Source organism: Aspergillus udagawae, assembly GCF_001078395.1.
Source record: "Aspergillus udagawae IFM 46973 DNA, scaffold_6, whole genome shotgun sequence".
Taxonomy (NCBI): Eukaryota; Fungi; Ascomycota; class Eurotiomycetes; order Eurotiales; family Aspergillaceae; genus Aspergillus; species Aspergillus udagawae.
This window is the reverse complement of record NW_025091269.1, coordinates 576,809-597,482: the sequence shown is the minus strand read 5'-3', so window position 1 is coordinate 597,482 and position 20,674 is coordinate 576,809. Positions and strand designations below refer to the sequence as shown.

The following is a 20,674-nucleotide window of genomic DNA, read 5'->3' as shown; positions in this document are numbered from 1 at the left end:
TCGCCTCCCAGGAGCCCAAATCATGGAAGTGAAGGCATTGAAAAGTAACTAGCTTTGGAATATGTTCAAAAACGGTTTATTATAGACACCCTCGCAGGTTCATGCTGGAGGGATCTTGTCTGGGTCTCGGGGATCAGCGAAGAGAGGCTCTTTTGATGGTTGTGCGGCCCGAGCGTCTTTGCGACGGAGAAATGCCACGGCAGTTTGTTCTGGTGATGACATTTTCCTGCTTGGCAGAGACACTATCACCATCATCAAGACTGCACAGTGAAGTCAGTTATGGATCGAAAAATGCATCGAGGTCCATCAATGTCACATTATACAGAGGATACTACATTATGTGATGCTAAGCTCAGGATTCGCCAATCCGATGTCTTTTAACTACGGCCAATACGACTTTAGCAATATGGCTGTTGATCTTTAGCGAATCGTTCGACTGGCAATCGGAAATCATTAACACCTGATTCTCCTGATGTCCTATCTAACACCAAGTCAGAGCTCCTTGTCTCCTTCGCTAACGAGCAATTCACCGCGAATAAGAGCGAATTCTGTAACAGACCAGGATCTATGCGAAAAGAACGCAAAGCCATCAAAGCAAATCCGCCAACCCGAACGTATCACAGAGGCGGAATGAGCGCTTGAGAGATTGCAAAAGACCTCATCAATCACTCCAAAGCAAGATGTCCTCGACCTCATACCAGAAGGCGCAGAAGACCAAACTAACAAGATCCCCACGCAGGAGCCATGAATCCGGCCACCAAACTGTCTCAGTACTGGTTAAGGCGAGATATCAAGGACTCTGGGATAAGTGCCGCGCTGTTCTCGGGCATCAGCAGCACCTCACTCTGGAAGACAAGCTCGCAGGTCGATGATTCTTCGAAATTCGCGCGAATGAATGTGACGGGAGTGTAACCTAGTTTTACTCTGAACCACAAGCGCACTAGCTCAGCTGGAGATCTGTCGTTGGTGGGGTCCATGTTGACCATCTCAATTGGGTCAAAGACCTCGTCGCACTCCGGGAAATAATGCACATACTCCAAAGGAGTCAGAAGCATGTCGACCGACAGAGCCTGCGCCTTTGCGATGATTTGTGCGATTCTGGTGCGGCCTTCGGTCTGGTACTCAGGTATGTCTGGAACAAGACGTCCAACGTACCGCCACAGCTTCTCCACATACCACCGGTGCTTTTCCAGGTAGAATTCTTTGAATCCAGGTTTGCAGAGAGTCTCGCAGATGATTTTCACCATGGCGTTGAGCACAATCTTTCGCACGAAGGGCTCAAGGTCTAAACTGAATGTCTTAGCCGGAGACATATGGACATGAAGGACTAGGAGTCTGTCCACGCTACTTACCACGAAGGAGGTGGTGCTTCAACAGTTGATACTCGGCATCCAAAACCAGGTCAAACCCCTGTATCACCGTCTCGTTCAGGACCCAATCAAGCAGCCACTCGTTGATCGCTCTGGAAACCAGGGCCCACCTGGTGGCAGGGCTCGCGAGCAGACGGGGCATCAGGATGCTGTGCGAGACTCGATTGAGGTATTCTCTGATACGAATGGGCAGCTGTCCGTCTCTGACAGGGTCAGGAGAATTCGCAAAGATATGTCCGAACATTTCTGCCTTCCTCCAGAGCTCTGCAAGCTTGGCTGCAAAGTGCTGTGTCGCCCACTCCGCGCCGTAGTTCATGCCAAACTCGATTGTCGAGATGGCAGGACGGTGGCGCCGGAGCAGCCTTTCAAGATCCTCGTTGGGAGTAAGCTCCGGAATGACGTTGGTGGGCTCGGGACGTCTGCGGGCCTCCTGTTGGGAAGGAAGCTCCTGGCGAAAGGTATGCAGTTCCATTTTCTGTCAATCTGGATTTACCGCGGAGGAGAGCGATGACTGGCAGTCGGGTTGACTGCCCAGCAATCGTTTGCTTAGGGAACGTAATCTGTTCGGTCAGGGTCAACACTTGGGAGAGTGAGAATTTATCACGATTTTTGATCCAGCGTGTGCGTGGGATTCAAGCAAAGCTCGGCGCCCTAACTAAGAGAAATGACCATCGTGCTATTGGGTGCCAGCAGTCTCAGATGCGCAGCTGGCGACGTTTTCTGTCATGCCTGTGACTGCTTGTCCGGAAAGTTCTAAGGAAGTTATCAAGAGGGAACACATGGTTTTGTGAATGAGAAGCGTTTTAATAAGCTGAGATACTCTGTCTAAGTTATATCATAAGTTTCACTTTCAAAGTTGACGCTTTTGCCAACTGCCAAAAGATCATATGGGGAATAATGTGATCAATGTGCAACCTGTCCCAGAAATCAAGAAAGGCAGCTTAATGGAACATTGGTTGTCATTCTACATCACAAACGCCATCGGCTTTTTCTATCCAAACTAGCCAGGGTACGTTGATACTATCTGACGAGGACGTTGGTCCCAAGTACATACCTGGCGCGTTGATATTTTGAGATACCTCGTTTGCATGTCATTGACAGTACAATACGAAAGCGACATGGATTATTTATTAATGGGCTTGAAGACTGGTACCGCGAACTGTTACTCTACAGTTTAGTGAAGCAGCTAGAATGGTCAGAGTACAAAGAAGTTCCATTTGCGCTAAAACGATGCGAAGTTCCTATAAACAAATCATTGCACAACAGCCTTCCGGCTCATATGACGACCACGAAAGCGAGATATTAGAAGATTGGCACCTACCAGGGCCAGCGTTACCCGAGCACCATGCCGCAGCGGGAAGATCAGATTGCAAGGTTAACAAAGTTGTTTGACCGTCACGAGTCGCGCCTACTAATCTGATTAGATGAGATACCTACCATGTCGTGCATCTGTGGTAGGTGTTCACGAAGTTGCTCGTGCACTAGATTGCCTTTGTGCGGGAGAACAAACTGCTGTATACGGCATCGACGACAGGCTGAGCGGTGATCTGTCGGCCGCCAAAGAATCGACCGTTGAGACCCTTGATGGCATTCTCGCCACCTTGGACTCTGTCGAACTTGAGGTAGATGTCGCCTTGAGAGTTGGGATCTACTGCAATGTGAACAACATGGCCATATTTGTCTTCGCACTCAGCGCGGACGTCATCCTCCAACTCCTTGATCCAGGCCTCGCCCTCTTCTCTGTGGTTCAGTTAGTGGATACGAACAACCTTTCTGAAAGTATAAAGATAACTTACTCCGCAGGGTCAAACATGTTACGAAGCAAAACGCATCGACTTGCCATATTGACATTGACCGGCAACGGCTTGGTTTCTGTCTTGGGTCGGAGCACCTTCTGCTTATCATCGGCAGCAGGTTCGGCAGGTTCATCTGTTCTTGCAAGTTTCCTCATCAATGCGTCCCTACTATAGTTGTTGAAGTTCACACCGGCAACGTCTGTATCATCCAGAGCACTAGCGCCGGCTCCCTTTTCAGAATCACGGCCACCGGCACGGTCGAAGTTATTGGTACCGCCAGCCTGGATACCACGTCCTCCCTGGCCGGAGAACGAAGAGCCCTGGAAATTTGGTTGGTTCGCACCATGGCTCTGCGAGCGTTGCGCTGACGAGTCAGGGGTGAACTTATCGTTGCCAAGGCCAACGCGGATTGCGCGACCAGCAAGGTCAAAGCCATTCATCTTCTCCAGTGCCTCTCGGGCTTGGTTGGGGTCACGGAACCTACAAAATCGTTTGTCAGCCGAAGCAGGACAGACACGAAGACACGAAGATCCGTCACTTACTGTACAAAGCCGTAGCCCTTGCTCCTACCTGCTTCATCCTTTTGCAGTTGAACAAATTCAAGTTCACCGAACGGTTCAAAGACATTCTGGAGGTCATTTTCAGTGATACTGAAATGGATATTACCCACGTATAACCTGTGAAATGGAGCAGCGTGATTATGTCCACTGCTGGCCTCTGGATTACGGGCCTGGCGGTTCTTCTCCGCTTCCGTCAATTGTGCGATGATCGGAATTCCTAGAAGCTTCTGTCCGGTGAGCTGAATAGCAGGCGCGACGGATTCTTCGCTCTTGAACTCGACATAGCCAACACTATCACGTCATTAGTCCACAGACAGGTACCAAGAAGAGGAGACACGCTTACCCTTTAGATCTTCCACTCACACGATCCTTGACGATCTGAGCTTCTTTAACGGGTCCAACCTTTTCGAAGAAAGCAATCAGTTCCTTCGTTCTTAGACGTGCCGCAAGCTGCTGAACGAAAATTGTCCGCCTGTCACGTTCATCCTCATTGAGCTCTGGGGATTTCTCCCGGCTTGGGCTGCGCTTGCGTTCACGGCGGGAGCGTCGCTCATCTTCCCGGTCTTCTCGATGAGCGCGACCCGAGGGGCGGTAATAGCGGTCATCATAGGGGGAGCGAGAGCGAGTGCGAGGCCGTCCACCTCCGCGGTAATAGTCGCCAGAAGAGCGGTAGTCATCGCCATAGCGCTCACGACGAGACCGACGGCGCTCACTGTCACGGCTTCTGCTCCTCTTTCTACTTCTATGGCTTCCGTTAGCACTGCCGTGTTCGCTTCTCGGACTCTTCATGTCTTCATCTCCGTCAGCATCTCGTTCTCGGCGACGTTCTCGGCTCCGGTCGCGCCGTTTGCGATCCCGATCCCGCGAGCGATCGCGATCACGACGTTCACTGCTATCGGCTTTTGAGCGGTCATCGCGGTCCTGAGACTGAGCGGAGTCTTGCGGGGTTGCTGCAGCGGTTGATTCGAGGAGAGCTTCAACGTCGAGACCTGACATTGTGATGTATGTGCTAGGTAACACTCCCGGGTCTGACGAGTTTTGAATAGGGAAAGACAAAAAAAGGACTTGGGTCACTTGGGACTTCGTTAGAAAGTGACGAGTTATCAAGCTTGACTTGAGCGAACCCTTCTATTTGTATTATCGGATTCCTTAAAGCTTGTAACTAGAACGTTAAGGCCAGTCCAGTCGATCACTTGATTGTCGTGGAATTGTAGGCTTTAGCTGTTGATAAGCCGGTGGTGAGAGATGTCTGAATGTCTCAAACTGAGAGGAACCATGGACGGTCACATGATTCTTGGCATTTGCCTCCTTATTCTGAAAAATTTAAAACGCAATTAGTGGGTGCCTCAGGCCAACATTAACAAGATGGGCACACCCAGTACTTCACAATGAACGAAGAGTTTCTAATTATGTATTAATACCTAGTCTTATAAGTCGTTTAAATAACAATCCTAAAGCCGTTTAAGACATTAAAGTTTCAATCATATAAGATTGAAAGTACATAGCCCTTTAATGGTTGTCTGAGGAACAACAGTAGGGACCAAAAGCCATCGTCTGTAAAAGCTGTGGTATTTAGCGACGATCGAATATTGGAACCGCGGTCATTTGCAATTAGTCGTAAGGTTAAGATATGAGCAGAGAAAGGAATTGGTCGCTGGGCGAGACGAAGAATAGAAATCACAAGCAGTCTTCATCATTGAGCTTTCGCGCCCTTGGGTGGTGGGGTTTGGAGCTCAGTGCCAAAAACTCGATCCCAGAAGCGACTTGTGACACCAAAGCCGTTCTCATAGTCGGCAAAGTGGTGCTCAAGGTGATACTTCTTGAGTGACTTGTAATAGGCGGGCAAGCTAGAAGACGCCACTGCATTAGACATGTGGACTGATACTCATACGGAGTGAAAACTCACTTGCGGTGGTGGAGGAAGTAATGTGTCATATCATAACAGATATATCCAAATACGCCACCACAGAAAACTGTGACCGCAGCGTACCAGTTATAAAAGAAGACTGTATGAGCCAGTTTCCAGAAGGGCGTCGCCAGAACCACGAACAAAGTTGGTGGCATCACAAGCCGATATTTATCCATTGGCAAATAATGGTGGATTCCGTGCAGAAGGAAATGAAGGGTGATACCGACTCGATTATCAGGAAGATATCTGAGGAAGACCAAAATGTCAGGTGAAGTTAGAAGGGCAGGCATCAGTAGAGTACGTACCCGTCAATGTGAAAGAGGAATCTGTGCATGAGATATTCGATCAAGGTCCAAAGGAAAAGACCAAACAGCCAGTAGCAGGCTGCTGCAGGAACATTTCCCAGTCCAGCAAATCCAACAAAACTTCCGTAGGTGACTGGAGGAAGCCAGAGCAAAGGAACCACATACCATGCGGTCTTGCTCAGGGGCTCCAGGAAATTTCCAAATAAGGGTGCCGACTCTCCTCCCTTATAGTGGCGCGGCCGGTGGATCTGCTGCAGATAGAACTCTTTGCTGAAGCCACTATTCCAAAGCTGAAGAAGCAATGGCTTGTTCAGGTCTAGAAACTTGAAAGTCTGATAATCCTTGGTGACGTCTGTTTCAACGGACAGGTCCTCTTCGCGCGACATGCCTGTCGAAGCATACACTGGCCGCGAATCTCCTTCAGCCCCTTCTGTCGCTGACCCGTTCGTATCTGCTGTCTTTCCGATATAATTCGTATCGAGGAACCCAACAAGAAGGTCCTCTAGTATTTCGTAAGCCGCCTCAGAATGATTGTGAGAGGCCTCATCCCGCAAGATGTCCTTCACATCTTTACCCGCATATTCGAGGATTAAGTCCCCGCCTCCCGGATGGTCATTGAGAAAGGATGTGACATCGTAAACCTTGGAGCCCAAGGTCACGTAGCAAGATTTGGCGTGGTTGTGAGAATCGACCTCGGCGGGTGTGAATGTTGGCAGAATCTTCCCGGGCATGATCGGATATCCTCAGGTTATTGGAACACCGCGGCGCGCTGCAGACACAGATTCGAGAAATACGGAATCGACTAGACCAACTGTGAGAACAGAGTCGCTTAAGTTCAAGAATCCAAAACTTCAGACGGAGCGGCGAAAACGTGAAAATAAAGCGCAGAAAAAGGAGTGGCGTGAGCTTCGAAATAATATCAAGGGTTGCGGGCCCGATCGCTCCGGACCCGTCGTACAATAGATGGGCCCAAAACACTGCGCCCGTTACGACCGCGCCTTTTGTAAAGCACCACCGTCTTTCTTCGGCTTTCTGCGGATCCTTTAGGTCGAGCTGGGATGAAAACTGAGTGATAAATTATCATACGCAAACCCAGGAGCTGTTGACGAGAGACGAGGAGTAGCAATCATGTGAATGAAATATCGAAAGTTGATGATTTGCTATACTCTTTTGGGACAGTGTGACCCCTGACCCACTTCGACATAGTATCCTTAATCTTAAGGCTCCCAACGCCCTTTTAAGGCTTCAACTTTTCTCAAAGCAGACAGTTGAAGGTTATGGGCTCTTCTTACGGCGCCTGATATCTATCTTTCTTATTGGAGTCTGAGTCCATATGGGAAACGGGTGATGCAAGTACAAACATCCATAACGGTGACTTTTCATCGACCGTTGATCAGACAACCTTGCCTAGTGAAGGGACACGCTCCATACAAATACTGTAGTAAGCTTCTCAGTTTTGTCAACATGATTGCATCATGGAAGTCGGCCTCTACAGGCTAACCTTAAGGACCGATGTGCAGGAATAATATCCACCGGGTCGCTCTGTGGTACCGCTGAGGAAAGGTTTCGGCAACTGATGGCAGAACCCGTCCATCCCAAAACTGTTTCCGGTGGCTGGCTGATAGCATTCCCTCATCAGACTGATATAGGATTAGGATATGGCCTGAGAGTTGCACTTTTGAAAACTAGTTCCCGGAATTCTTGTCCGAAGGACTGAGAGATGGAGATGTCGAGGCTCTCAGGAGCAATGATGCATTCATGCTGAATTTGGATGTGTCACGTCATAGCTACAACCCTTGCATATGAGCCCTCTGTACGATGTTCAGCCTACCTACCAGGCTACCGCGGTTACACCATTGGGGGAATCAGAATAGGCATCGTACTTGCAAATGCCATAGTATAAGGGGCAGCTCATTCTGCAAAACTATGCGCCCTAAAACCTCGTTGCATGTGCTGAGGAGCTTTGACGTTGGATGTGGATAAAGTTTGAGAACTCTCGTTATACCTATTTCGCTGGGACTTTTGTGAATTGATGTGTCTTATGATCTCGCCAGCCTTGAGACTTGAGTGCTGTAGGTAGTTTACTCCATGCAGTACTTCTCTCATACGCTGGGTCTTTCATACCAAAGCCAGTCAATGCTGAAGTCACGCGGTGCAGGCTATTTTAGCGCTATGAAACCGTGATTCAGCTGCAAAGTTACCTAGAGGCGAAGCGGAGCCGTTGGAGGAGCAAGGACCCAATATGATAATCTCCTATCTTCAGGATTCAAGGTTCACACTCCTACTAACCTCAACTGCCACCATTCAAACTAGGTAGTGGTGCATTTTAGCCTCAAAATTGAGTTCAAAACGTCAGATCCCGTTTGTAATTAATATTGATAAAACCATACCTACGGACTACTCCGTATGCTGGAAATGTATGTCAATCTCACTCATTTTTGCCCCATATTCTTCCGTCATTTGATCAATTTGTTGGATGAGGTACCTATTTTACGGGCCACATCAAGTAACACTGTAACGGAAGAATACCTAAACAAGTAAACGGTAGGTAGGTACTTTTGACTCGCGAGGCCCCTGAAATACCAAAAATTGGCCCAACAGGAGACTAGCTAAAATAATAGCTACGGGGAAGTAAGTACCTTATTCTATCCTCAAGCAGCCAGGGCGAATAGGGCGTGATCTAGATATTGAACCTGCCTGCAAGGTATGGACGATGAAAGCCCAGTACTAGTTACTTTAGTTAATTACTACAGCGGTACCGAGTACGGACAGTACTTACCTAAGTACACAGGCTTGGCGTCGCCACGCCTTAGGGTAACGCGGGTTACGGATAACTTAAGCCTGCTCCGGCAAATGGGATGTGGGACAGGAGCGAGGCGATCTGATCTTCTTCACTGAAACTGAATAATTGGAACCAAGGAAAGAAAGAGCAGCCGACAATGGACAGTCAACAGTCGAAAAGGACGTCCTAAGAAAGGGACATGGTGGATCGTGATGGAGTCACTTGATGGACGTAGGAACCTGGACGTGCTTGGTAGAGTTTCTCCGTATATCCCCCGTAGGATTCGCTCCAGTTGAAGCGGAGCACTTCCTCAGCTCGCATAAGGTTTGCTTGAATGTCTCTTGCCGTCTCTCTGGGTTTATGCAAGTGCTACTCGGAGACTTTGAGTTTGCTGCCCAGACCTACCAAAACGAAGTATCGGGTCCTCAATCGATACCTTGATAAACATAATTACAGAAGTTCCCGCCAGCATCTGATCTTTGTCGAGCTAACTGCCAAGAAAAGTGGGGATTTGACATTATTGGCCAACTGTCAATCCCTTTTGGTCTCGACCAGTTCTTTGTCTAAGCCTCCAGTGGCCTGGTATCAATCTAATAATCTATCTACCTAGTATCTATTGGTAGTTCTGGCTAGTGATGCGTTAGTAGCTTATTAGTTAGTACACGTCTAGCTCGCCAAAATGGGAGCTCCATTCATTATTATTATTGATTGACCCTTTTCCAGCTCTCACCCCCCGAGATACGGTAGTTAAAAAGAAACAAGATCCCCCATATTGTATCCCTCCTCTCTTCGGCAAAAGAGATCACGATTTATTACGATCTCAGTCAGCGCTAAATATGGAATCACCTACGCCGTTCGAGTCCTTTTCTTTTCGGGGCAACCGTATCATTGCCTACCTACAGACACTAGCAAAGGCCAAAAAAGGTTTACCGCATGGTGTACCAGTCTGCGTCTCTCCTTCACATACCATTACCACCACCGAGTCTCTGCTGACTCTGGCCTCCTTGGTCGGCCCTCATGTTGCGATCTTCCAAGTTCATGCAGACATCATCGACGACTGGTCCGACGAGACAGTCCGCCAATTGACCTTGCTGGCGAAGAGACACGCCTTCTTGATCTGGGAAAGCGGCCGAATCCTCAATGCTACCGTCGATGTTGTTGGAAAATCAACAACCGAGACAAGAGAAGTGAGAAACGAGTTGGTAGATTTGGTACGGAAAAAGTACACCAAAGGTGTGGTGAAAGCAGCCTCGTGGGCTGGCATTGCGACGGCCTGGGCATCTGGTGTCGCCGTTGGGAACCAAGAAGCCGATCTCTTGATCCCGACATTGAAGGCCGCCGCTCGAGAAGCGGTTGCAGACAGTGTGCAAACCATCAGAACAGAGATTACGGCTGTTAATGCCCCGACTGAGTCCTGGCTGAATGGGCATGATGACTCTGAATCAAAGGAAGACCCCGATGCTGACCAGCAATATCTGACGCTTGACTACGCTGCGGATGAGAGTGGTCTTGGCCTTACTCTTCGGAAATCCTCGACCATCTCTCTCACTCAAACCATTACTCAACATACGGAAGATTCTACGGAATCGCTTCTGGACTCGACATCTCACCTCATAACGCAGGATGGCACTCCAGAAACAAGTTTTGGAAATTTGCCCAACGGTGATGATCTGCCACCTCCGCCTCTCCTTGCACGTGGTCTTGTGCTCTGTCTCCCGTCAATTACCGACACCTCATTCACGCCTGAATACAGACAGAGCTGTCTAGCTGCTGCTCGCGCCAACCAAGATTTTGTTCTGGGATTCCTGTGCAGTGAACCGTGGCATCTCATTTCCCGGGGAAATGACATCTTCGACACCAACTCTCTCCAGGCGAACGGGTATGAGATTGGCACTTCAGATGAAAGGCCAGCTCATCTTGCTATATTCTCGATGATCTCTCACAAGAATGGCATACTAAATGGCCGAGAAGAAGACGATGATGAGAGTGATGAGGAAATGAGTCCCACGACTCCCTTGGCTCCGGAGTTACCGTCGAGGATCATGAGCCCACTTGCAACAAAGCTGCATGCTATTGTCGGGCAAGCGATCAAATTACGTGATGCAACAGTCAAGAATGCAGTAGATAGCCTTGCGAGCTTGGATTCATTGAACGCACCCAAGCTCCTGCATATTCCCGTAGTATCATTACCTTGATACTATCACAAGTATTATCTTCTTTTCTTCTCGATCAGGTAGAGGGTTGGCTCTCGATTCGGAATGCATCGTGACAACATATTCCAGACCGTTAATGACCAGGATTTACAGTTTGCAGCAGGTGCGGCGTTTGAGGATTTCAGGGACAGCTTGTGTAATCGTACGAGCGATAATTTGTCCATACCTGAGTATCATTTGTTTATTTTGGTGTTTCGGGCCCTTCTATCGAACAGCTTGGTCTTTCTGCCCTTATTACATGATTGTACCTTAGGACATGGTCCCTACGTAGTTGAGCGCAACCCATCACGTGACTCGTTTCCTAATGAGGCGAATATCGACAGTGATTTCCACCTCAACTTTGCGTCTTGTTCTAAATGATCATACTCTTTGCACTTATCTGAGGCCACCTGTTCTATCAGAGTAATATAAGATTTAGAAAGGAAGCATCCACATGCTAAGAAATTATTTCTTTGGCTTTTAGAATGTTCTCAATTTATGCCAGATAGCAAGCCACCGCTCTCCAAAAGAACATCACTCGTCACCGAAAACATGACAAAAGCAGCAAGAACCCGGTTGCTCAGATATGCGCTTTAATGGGTCTGTAATTCAGATGCGCCGCTTGCTTTTGTTGTATTTGTGCGCTCTACTTTTTTATAGACCATTTTTGGGCTAAAACATCAGTCCACGTACTCGAGTATGAAGGGGGGGCATAATTTTCTTGCCTCCTCTGATGGCCCTGGAGATCCAAGCCGAACACTGCCTCGACATACTGTGGCAGGGTCTGCCGCGGTTGACCCGCAGGCAGCGAGCTCTTTTCCGACGGCGGACAAACATGGATATGGAGAAACTCGTCCTTTGAGACCAGCTCGGCAATATGCTAAACCCATCGTCAATCATGCGGATGTTATCATTGAATACGCAGACCTTGGATCATCTGGTTCAAGCTCAGCTCAAGCTGATAAGCATTGCTGGCAAGTGGCCAGTCAAGACTTAATACAAAACAGTCCATACTTTCGTGCTCTACTCGATCCCAACAAGTTCTCTGAGGGCCGGCAGTTCATGCAGCAAAGAGCTGGCCATAGACAGATACCGGAGCATGAAATGAAAGAAGAGGAGCACGATCAGTCAAATATCGCTAATGGAGCTTGCTTACAGCACAGTCTGCCAACTATCAGCTTATCCCGTGATCGTTTCCTGTCGAGGCTCGGAGCAGATGCTATTGAATTGTTTCTGAGAATCCTGTCTTACAGGTCTCTTGAAGACGACGAAAAGCAAGGATTTGACTCCGAGTTAAGAGTTCAACCGACCTCCCTTGTTGCCAGATTACTTGAAACTGGCGATGCATTGAATTCTCCGCACGTCGTGAGAGAGGCCTTGCAAAGGTCAAAATATGCTTATGGGAAGGGCAAGATCTCCCTGTCAAAATTCGATAACTCTTTGCTGAAGGTTAACGAGGATCGTGTTCGACAAAGTATATTCATTGCCAGATTTTTGGATGATCCGCATGTGTTTCAAGTTTTAACGCATGCTCTGATTATTGGGGGGTCTAGATATTGGATGAACGGCATTGAGAGTCATGTTCCTACTTCTCCCTGGGGATATGTTTCTAATGGTATAGAAGGTAAAGAAAGATATGATCCTTTTCGCTCGCTTTGTGGGGATCAACTGGAAAGCCTGAAGAGCCATACGCTAATATCGATAACAGAAGAACTATACTACAGACGCCAATGCGTCCTCAACACCATCACAGACCTACAAGCATTCTTCCTCCGTGCCTACGGCGCACTAGAAGAACCACATGGACCCAAACCAAGCATTACAACACCATCAGCAGCACAAACTACAGTCCAACCACGTCAATTTCAATGCCGCTGCGGATTCGGCAACTCCAACGCCTGCGACGCTTTCCATCTAGGCCAGATGATGCGCTTCTTCTCACTACGCACAAAGACCATCTTCATAGGATCAAGTCTGCTAGACCCAGACTTCACCCTCGATCCCGAAAGCGAAGATGGTAATGGCCAGAACACCCCCGAACGGCCTCAGCCTCTTTCCACCGCTGCCGGGCCACCATCCGACATCACCTCGATCATATCGTCCCTGAAACAGTGTCCAGACTATCAATTGGACGCGAACCATACCGGCTGCGGCGTTCGTCGCCGATTCGTACCGCCTCTCGACTGCATTGAACGCTTCGTGGGGGATGGTCGAGGCTTACTAGGTGTCGATATACGGTCCTGGGATGAGAAGAAGTGGCCACTCGCGTCGGAATCCTGGGCCAATCGGGCTCGCGGTAGGGCGTCGGTCGTTGATGTTCGCTCCTCGAAGATCAATGCTGTGCATGCTACCACGTCAGGCCTGCTACGGCCGAGAACCCAGGAAGAAAATGCTCGGTTATTTTTTACGGCGAGGAGAAGAAACTGGGAGGCTTGATCCCTGGCAGCCTGTGACGCATGTATAGCAGCGATCTTGCACAGATTAATGTCGACGACGTCATTACCGAAATGACCGTTTCGCGACATAATGCCATTAGGCCAACGTGCGCTAGAAAGGTCCAATAATTTAAATTTTGCATCACCTTCACACTTGTAGAAATGATACCATATATTACAGTGCCTGGCGGCTATTTTTGTTTATGGCAGCGGTGTCAGCCTCTAAGAAGTGTTGCCACACAATGACTTGATCAGTAAATGTTGCTGCATATCTCTCTGCCATCGAGTCCACGATCACGGTCTAATATATCCTCCGTCTATCCATCTATCCCTCTATTCATGGCAAAAAGAATGCAAGAATGTTGAAGTGATGCAAACAGGAAAAGCAAAAGAAGGGATGATAGAAATGCAATGCTATGAAGTGAGAGTTGTCCCGGTGCGCCGCTTCCAAAGATTGATGATGAGAAATGCCGAAGCTTGAGGTCATGCGCAGGTGCATGCGCAAGAAAGATTGGTTACCCTGCTTTTGGTAATAATGCTCGTTGTACCATAATGCGTCTTTATCTTGTCCGTCCCCGAACCCTGCTATTTCATATTGACGCCCTAGGCTTTTTCTTTGCTTTTCTTTATTCTTCTTCTGGTGCTACTCTTCCCAAAATATCGGGTCCCCGCAAAAGCATCCCAAGTCAAAGTCGATGTTGTTGCCAGGAGGGAAGAAAGATCCTGTGATCTGACCCGTATCTGCATCGTACGGGAAAAGGTCATCGAACGTATTGCGACCTGATACCGATTTATCAGTTTTCAGGAAGTCGAATGGATCCGATGAGTCTAATTCGAATGGGATCGGCCCATGCAGAGGGGAGTTTGATTCATTCATTGGTGAGCATACAATGGCATCTAGCTCGGTAGTTAGATTGTCAGCACTTGTTCTACACGCGGCTGTATCTTCCGGGTCATCAAACTGAGCATCGGGTGTAGCGTCGCCAGCAGTATCACCTGCGGTGGGAAAATCTTCAATATCAACACCGACATGCGGTGCAAGGCGCCTGAGGAACCCATCGCAAAGTCGCCAGGCTCTTTCCGAGGCCACATCAAAAGTTGACATAGCTGACAGCCATTCCAGGGCTTTCTTGGCCGCTTTGGAGACTATTGACGCTTTGTCAGGGACATGTTGAGCACGAAAAGTAAGCTCGAGAAGCAGGACAGTAGCCGCTTGCATCAGATAGTGTAGAATGCACCACCATGGTGACACTTTGTAAAGTAAAGTAGCGTCTGGGCTTTCAGGTAGCAGTGTCAGCATGTGACAAGCCGACTCGACACACTCAGCGGCGGTCTTGGTACAGAAATCAAATGTCTTTTCCCCTTGCGAACGGGTTGAGTCCAGGCGGCAGAGGCATGGCCTCGTGATACCAATCTTTGTGCTATAGAACAGAAGAGCAAGGCTCATCCTTTGGCTTGTAGGACACTGTGACATTTGAGTCGATGTGAAATCGTAAGCGCTAGGCAGGTTCATAAACCACGAATCGATTTCAAGCATCAGGCTCTGGATCGTGAATTCTTTGCTTGGCCAAGGAGAATGCATCGCCTCGGGACCATATAGCTTGGCAGTCATCCTCTTGTTGATTGAAGTAAGCGTGGAGAGCTGAAGGAAATATAATGACATGCACGGGCTGAGGTTCTTCAGGTATTCAACCATGCTACTTCCTGGAGTTTTTGTGTTGGCCGTTCCGTCGGTTGTTTCAGGATCCAAGGTAGTGCTCAGGTCGGATGCACTTGGACAGACTGGGGGGATCCGGTCCAGCTGGCCCGAATTGCCTCTTGTTGTATCACCTATCATGCGCACCACCTCTTCTCTCTGAAAATCACTCTCATCGAACGGCACCGGTAAGGGAGTGGTACATGAGTTATCCACGATACACGACGGCCGTCCCGTCATCGCACTGAGCAGATGATCGAGCGTGTACAAAGACCACCAAACACGATATCTGATCTCCTTGGAAGTATCTGATGTACAGACTCCTACATTGCGTAGATGCAGCCCTAAAGCAAAGGCCCCACGCATCGCACTCCCCGACAGTTTCCATGCTCTGAAAGGATGTGAAAGTTAGTACAGTCACATTTAACAGCACGTCGCTTGGTCACGGGTAGGCGGCAAGGACATACCGATTGATGTGGCCAGAGGCCAGTAAATATAAAGATGCCAGTCCTTCAACTTGCAGCTGTTGGAGATCAGGATGATGAAGGAGCTTGTCCTCTAAGCTCAAACTCCTCGCTTTCGAGAAGTATATGAGATCGTCATCCTCGCCACATTTCCACTCCACATTGGTAATGTGGGCATATTTTGCACCAATGGCGAATATGAGATTCAGAATCGCCAGCCATTTCTTCCCTGGCTTTACTGGGGGCTGGTTGAAGAATACTTGGAACTGTGATAGGAATGTCGAGATGCCGATGATCGGAAAAGAAGGATGCACTGAATGTAAATATGCATTGAGAAGTTTAGTTGCAGTGTCTCTTGAAGGAACATCACTTGCATCGAGCGGCTCAATCGCTGGGAGATCCAGATCATCGAGGTAGAAGTTTGACGAGGCAACTAACGGGTGGCTTTGGCCGTCAGGTCGAGGGGTCAAGGATGGAGATGGCACGCCATTATCCTCGCCCGTATCAGAGGAATTGGGAGGCCAGGATTCACATTCCTGGTTGACTTCTTTAGTCAACGTTTGTAGCCAAGCAATCACGGAGCTTCTGCCCATATACCCGGTTGCCCGGGCAGTCTCATCTCTGTTGAAATCCTCCTTGGTGTGGTCTATAACCTCGCTGGGGCCGACGGAGGATTGACGGGAGGGCGGATCAGACCCAGAGTTCCATGGGAGTTTCTGTTCTCCAATTGATGTGCCGGGCATGTCTGATGGTACGTTGAGTTCCAGTGGCATTTCCTGCCCTCGCTTAGCACTTTGAGGTGACTGAGAAGGGCGCACTCATACCGCTGCTAGGGCAATGCTCATCAGTCGCTCGTCAGAAACCCCAAATCGACTACTCAGCTTTCTGATTACGTCTTCATATGCTTGAACCTTGGCTGACAGGCTCGCTAGTTGCCTTTTGAAGGATATCAATATGTCTCTTTGAAAACAACGTTGATCTAGGGTTCACCTTTTTGACTTTTCCCGTTTACCATCTGTATAGCAGCAGATGATCCCAGCCTCGCGGCAATTCCGACATCCAGATTTATCCCCTGTACATTTTGTCTTTCTTTGCCTGCAAGATTCGCATGCCCGCCGTACGTGACGGCGATGAAATCTACCCGGTGATGTGAAGGCAGATTCAGTTCCTTCGGTCAACCTTGGGATAGCCATCTTTCGGCTGCCCAATCTTTCCGATTCGTTTTCTGACAGGCGGGGGATTGATTTCTCCTATATGAAGATAAGTCAGATAAAGGTTTTTCGACTGAAAGGGGGAAAACTTGCCAGTTGAGGCAATTGAGGAAAGCCTTCTGCGTCTGTACAAGGCAACTTGAAAAGATTTGATTGATCTGTCCAAGGTTGAAACTGCAGGCCGCTCATTGTGATTCGCAAGGATTGGCGTGAATGTCTGCGGGGAGAACCACATTTCAGTAGCTGCGCTTTGAGGCAGTATATTTGGACAAGTACCTGGCATCAATATACTCTGAAGAAAGCTTCGACGGTGGGAGAGCTTCACGCCGAAAGCATTATGTCAGATTTACCTAACAGAATCGGTTAGGATCTCTCAGAACCGCCAAATATGTAGCAGCAGTGAGTCCTAGACAGTTTCTTTTGGCAGTGCTTCGAAGGATGAAGAGTAGATGTCCAGATAACAAGCGTCAGTTGTCTCTTGGGAAAGGCATTGATCGTGAACAGCAAAGAAGATCTTATCCAAATCACATATCACCCATATTCCGAGAACTTAGACCGGAATTTAAGTGCGAGGTGGAGAACATCCCCGTACCCTGAAAAGTAGGGAATGTCCCTTATTATGGTTGTTGGAGCCGAATCTGGTGGATCTAGACCAGAGCACGAAAGTAAGTACAAGCACCTTGGAAATCCAATCAACATTTTGCTTGACCCCGTTGGTCTGGACCGCAATGTGGCAACCATAAGGTAGAGACAAGATTCGAATTCAGCATTGCCTCCTACGCCTCGTACGATCAACGGTTTGACTTCAAGTTATGGCTTCAGTGGGAGGGAGACTCCAGCTGCTCATCACGTATTTTGCCGCTCAGCAGCATCTTGCTGGTGGTTGCCACTTCTCTTTGCATGCAGGTGTCCATGCATGCTAGTCTATCTGGATCCCTGATAGCCGGGAAGTCTGGAACGTTCGCTGGACCAGCAATTTGAGCTCCCTCCTGCTTCTTTTGCCCCTGTCTATCCATGGCCGATAGAGCCAACCCGTTAGTAAGCCGTCTGTAGCATGGCAGATAGTGTCGAATGTTGATCTTCGATGGCCGAAAAGATTGGCAGCCGACTACGGTCGAGACGGAGTCTCGACGGAGATTTAACTCTCGCGAACTATAAGAGAGTGTATCGTTGTTAGACACTGGCCATGTCCCATCGAGGACTGGAGGTGGTTACGTAGCTGTTGTGTTATGACATTGTCGCCCCCACCATGCTTGTCAACTTGACGTTGGAGAGTTGGTGCGCGATGGTTATGAGAAAATGGATCACAGGACCCCTGGTTCCTGCCATGAAGGACTGTCCAATAGTGAGCCCTTGAATGTGATGACGGTCAACTGTCGGAAGGGATGTGACAGAAAACCACAGGAAAGTCGATATACGCAGGAGAGTGCGCATCACAAGGACGGCGCCTAGCAGGACACTGGCTGCCAATTAGTGTGTCCATGTGTGCATTAACACCTTCCGTGGATCAACTGTCTCCAACTTGAGCCTGTTGCGCCAGGGCTTGCGGGAGTATGGTTGAACTCGAGAGAATTATAATACTGACGTCTGTCAAATGATCAAGTATCGACGACATTGTTCAACTGGACAAAAATTATTGTCAGAGATACGAAAGGTTGCCAGAAAGGTAGGAATCAGCAAGCTATGAACTAAACGCAAATACCTTTCCTGATAATGTTGACCGGAAGCAAGCACTGGCGTGAAGCAGGCATTACTACTGACTCGGTAGGTTAAAGTAGCAAGTACGGAGTAGTGTGGAAGAAGCTCACGGCACACTATACTTATTGCAACCAAGCGCCCCCGCGTCATTATGTCAGTTAAAGCTTTGGGAGGCCAAACGAGCAAGCTCCTAGTTTAGTTGAATCTAATCTCGTTTTCAATTTGTAATGTGATAGTATTGGGATAAATAGATAAGTTGCTAACAAAGAATCCTGGTAGAGAACAAAGAAAACGCGGTGATTCAAAGGCGATCCGAACGTCATTAGTAAGGTACTCTATAGAATTCGGAATAAACGGTGATTATTCAATAACGTAGCCCTCAGCAATGCTTCTCACATCTTTCGAGAATCCTGTGCTCTCCCCTTCCATCTCGAGAAGGGACACGTTGGTCACATCCACTTCGACGAAAGGACTAGCTTTGGAGAAGCGCACATTCATCGGGAAGAACTCATTTTCGTCCCCGTCGCCTGCGGATTCAAATTCAAAGCTTCCTGAAGCGTTGGTCTCGTCCACAGTACCGATGTTCCAGTCCAAACTATCCCCCGAAACCTCATAGACAGCGTCGAAGCTGGACACGGTAGGCTCTGTCGAACCAAAAGGTATGGAAACGACCACATCTCTCAGTGTATCCGAGCCCGTGAGCTCATACTCGATGGTTACAGTGGTTGAGTCGGAGCCCTTATTCACCCACACTGTGAACGTGATGGGGAGAATATCAGCATTTTCTGACCCCGAGCTAGCAACGCGCCAGCGAAGGACGCCAATTGAGTTGTTGGCTGGGAAACGCTTGGTCAAGTCTTTCAACTGAATGGCTGAGGAGTTGGTGAAGACGGCCTTGTCAACATTTGGATGGGTGCGGAACTGTGCGCCATGTGTAGGATTGGCCAGCAGGTCCAGCTTGAGTTTTGTGAAAGATGGGTCGGTAATACGAAGCTGGAGGTCGCCCTTCACCTCGAACGACTTCAGGGCACCTTCACGGGTAAGTTTGGCAGAAATTGTTTCGGCAATAGTGATATGGATAGGCTCTCTGTCGGCGGATAATGAGGCACGAGCGGATGGGGCATTCTCGCCCGCCGTCGTCGAAACTTGGGGAGTCACCAACGGACTTGATTCCTCAACTTCGGGGCCCAGATCACCTCGAACTTTCTCGTAGATATCTGTGGTCTTGGATTTCTTGCCAAGTTGCATGCCTTTTCCGCGTGTGGGCAACGTCCTAAGGAAATGAGCTTCATCAGCAACAGTCTCTCAGAGATCCGGCTAATAGGAGATTAAGGCGTACTTCGCAAATGACTTCTTCTTCTCCGCCTCATAAGTATCATATGTTTCGGGCGCAGCAGGACGTGATGGAGGAGTGTATACAGGATAGGATGGAGTCCTGGGTGCCATAGAACGGCCACTGCGAGCTGCCTCCTTTCGCTGCATCTCCAGCTGCTTCGCCTTTCTTTTGCGCTCCTCGCTGGCTTCGAGCTCTTTGTTCTGTTCATCATTATCAGCAAGCTGCTGCACCCAAAAGCCACTGTGTTATATACTCTTTCAATAATTTCCTGTATTCTCTCTTCGTGACTTTCCATTTCCAGGAATGTCTTGATCTGAGAAAGCGACAGGTTCTCTCGGTATCCCAGCGTCACAATCTCGTCGAACGCGCTAAGCAATTCGAAGGCATTGCGAACGATCTCCCGCTCGTCCAAGCTCTTGCAGATGCTTGTGGTCACTTGGGCGAAAAGATGAAGGCTGTCAATGTCTTGAAGGATGTTGGATTGGCGGTTCGTGATGAGGACGATGTATAGCTCGTCAAGAGGTTGGTAGACAAAGCGAACATTGTCCTGTTCAACGGTTGTATGCTGAGTTCCGGAATCAGCGAGCTTTGGAAAGGACGCGAGCAAAGCTTCAATCCTGGAGCGGGCGATCTCCCGGAATTGACGCGAGAGCACTGCCTTGCCCCCCCGGGTGCATATTGATGCTGCGAGAACAACCTATTGGGCACTGCGGTCAGCATAGATTTGGATATATGAGAACAAGGTAAGCACACCATGGTTGCCCGATTGTTAGGTATCGATGTCAAAACCGATGGTTGCTATGTAGAGAAAAGAGCTGCTTCTTCTGGGGGGTTGTTGTTTGGGGATATCTGCCTCATTATTGAAGCCGGAGTCGCTTGCTGTTCTCTTCGTCCCTGTTGGTCCGTGCACCGCGCTACCC

At 48.8% G+C, this 20,674-nt stretch overlaps 7 protein-coding genes across 7 annotated transcripts; 2 read left to right on the top strand and 5 right to left on the bottom strand.

Annotated features, from left to right (window-relative positions):
- Positions 1–767: 767 nt before the first annotated feature.
- On the bottom strand, positions 768–1,842 carry Aud_007976 (uncharacterized protein; the record flags this gene model as incomplete). The annotated part of the gene is made up of 2 exons (XM_043292862.1): positions 768–1,285; positions 1,353–1,842. The coding sequence occupies 2 exons, from the start codon at positions 1,840–1,842 to the stop codon at positions 768–770; spliced, it is 1,008 nt and encodes a 335-aa protein (XP_043148797.1).
- Positions 1,843–2,851: 1,009 nt separating this feature from the next.
- Positions 2,852–4,722, bottom strand: Aud_007975 (putative RNA splicing factor (Pad-1); the record flags this gene model as incomplete). Its single annotated transcript, XM_043292861.1, has 4 exons — positions 2,852–3,110; positions 3,167–3,646; positions 3,709–4,017; positions 4,070–4,722. 4 exons carry the CDS (start codon positions 4,720–4,722, stop codon positions 2,852–2,854), a joined length of 1,701 nt encoding a protein of 566 aa, XP_043148796.1.
- Positions 4,723–5,419: 697 nt separating this feature from the next.
- Positions 5,420–6,671, bottom strand: Aud_007974 (fatty acid alpha-hydroxylase; the record flags this gene model as incomplete). Its single annotated transcript, XM_043292860.1, has 3 exons — positions 5,420–5,573; positions 5,633–5,881; positions 5,941–6,671. The coding sequence occupies 3 exons, from the start codon at positions 6,669–6,671 to the stop codon at positions 5,420–5,422; spliced, it is 1,134 nt and encodes a 377-aa protein (XP_043148795.1).
- Positions 6,672–9,558: 2,887 nt separating this feature from the next.
- Aud_007973 (uncharacterized protein) lies at positions 9,559–10,917 on the top strand (the record flags this gene model as incomplete). Its single annotated transcript, XM_043292859.1, has 1 exon — positions 9,559–10,917. One exon carries the CDS (start codon positions 9,559–9,561, stop codon positions 10,915–10,917), a length of 1,359 nt encoding a protein of 452 aa, XP_043148794.1.
- A 696-nt stretch (positions 10,918–11,613) lies between these two features.
- Positions 11,614–13,350, top strand: Aud_007972 (uncharacterized protein; the record flags this gene model as incomplete). Its single annotated transcript, XM_043292858.1, has 2 exons — positions 11,614–12,388; positions 12,623–13,350. The coding sequence occupies 2 exons, from the start codon at positions 11,614–11,616 to the stop codon at positions 13,348–13,350; spliced, it is 1,503 nt and encodes a 500-aa protein (XP_043148793.1).
- Positions 13,351–13,992: 642 nt separating this feature from the next.
- On the bottom strand, positions 13,993–16,252 carry Aud_007971 (CeGAL family transcription factor; the record flags this gene model as incomplete). The annotated part of the gene is made up of 2 exons (XM_043292857.1): positions 13,993–15,436; positions 15,513–16,252. 2 exons carry the CDS (start codon positions 16,250–16,252, stop codon positions 13,993–13,995), a joined length of 2,184 nt encoding a protein of 727 aa, XP_043148792.1.
- Positions 16,253–18,778: 2,526 nt separating this feature from the next.
- Positions 18,779–20,510, bottom strand: Aud_007970 (coatomer subunit delta; the record flags this gene model as incomplete). Its single annotated transcript, XM_043292856.1, has 4 exons — positions 18,779–19,691; positions 19,758–19,954; positions 20,008–20,451; positions 20,508–20,510. The coding sequence occupies 4 exons, from the start codon at positions 20,508–20,510 to the stop codon at positions 18,779–18,781; spliced, it is 1,557 nt and encodes a 518-aa protein (XP_043148791.1).
- Between the last annotated feature and the right edge of the window lie 164 nt (positions 20,511–20,674).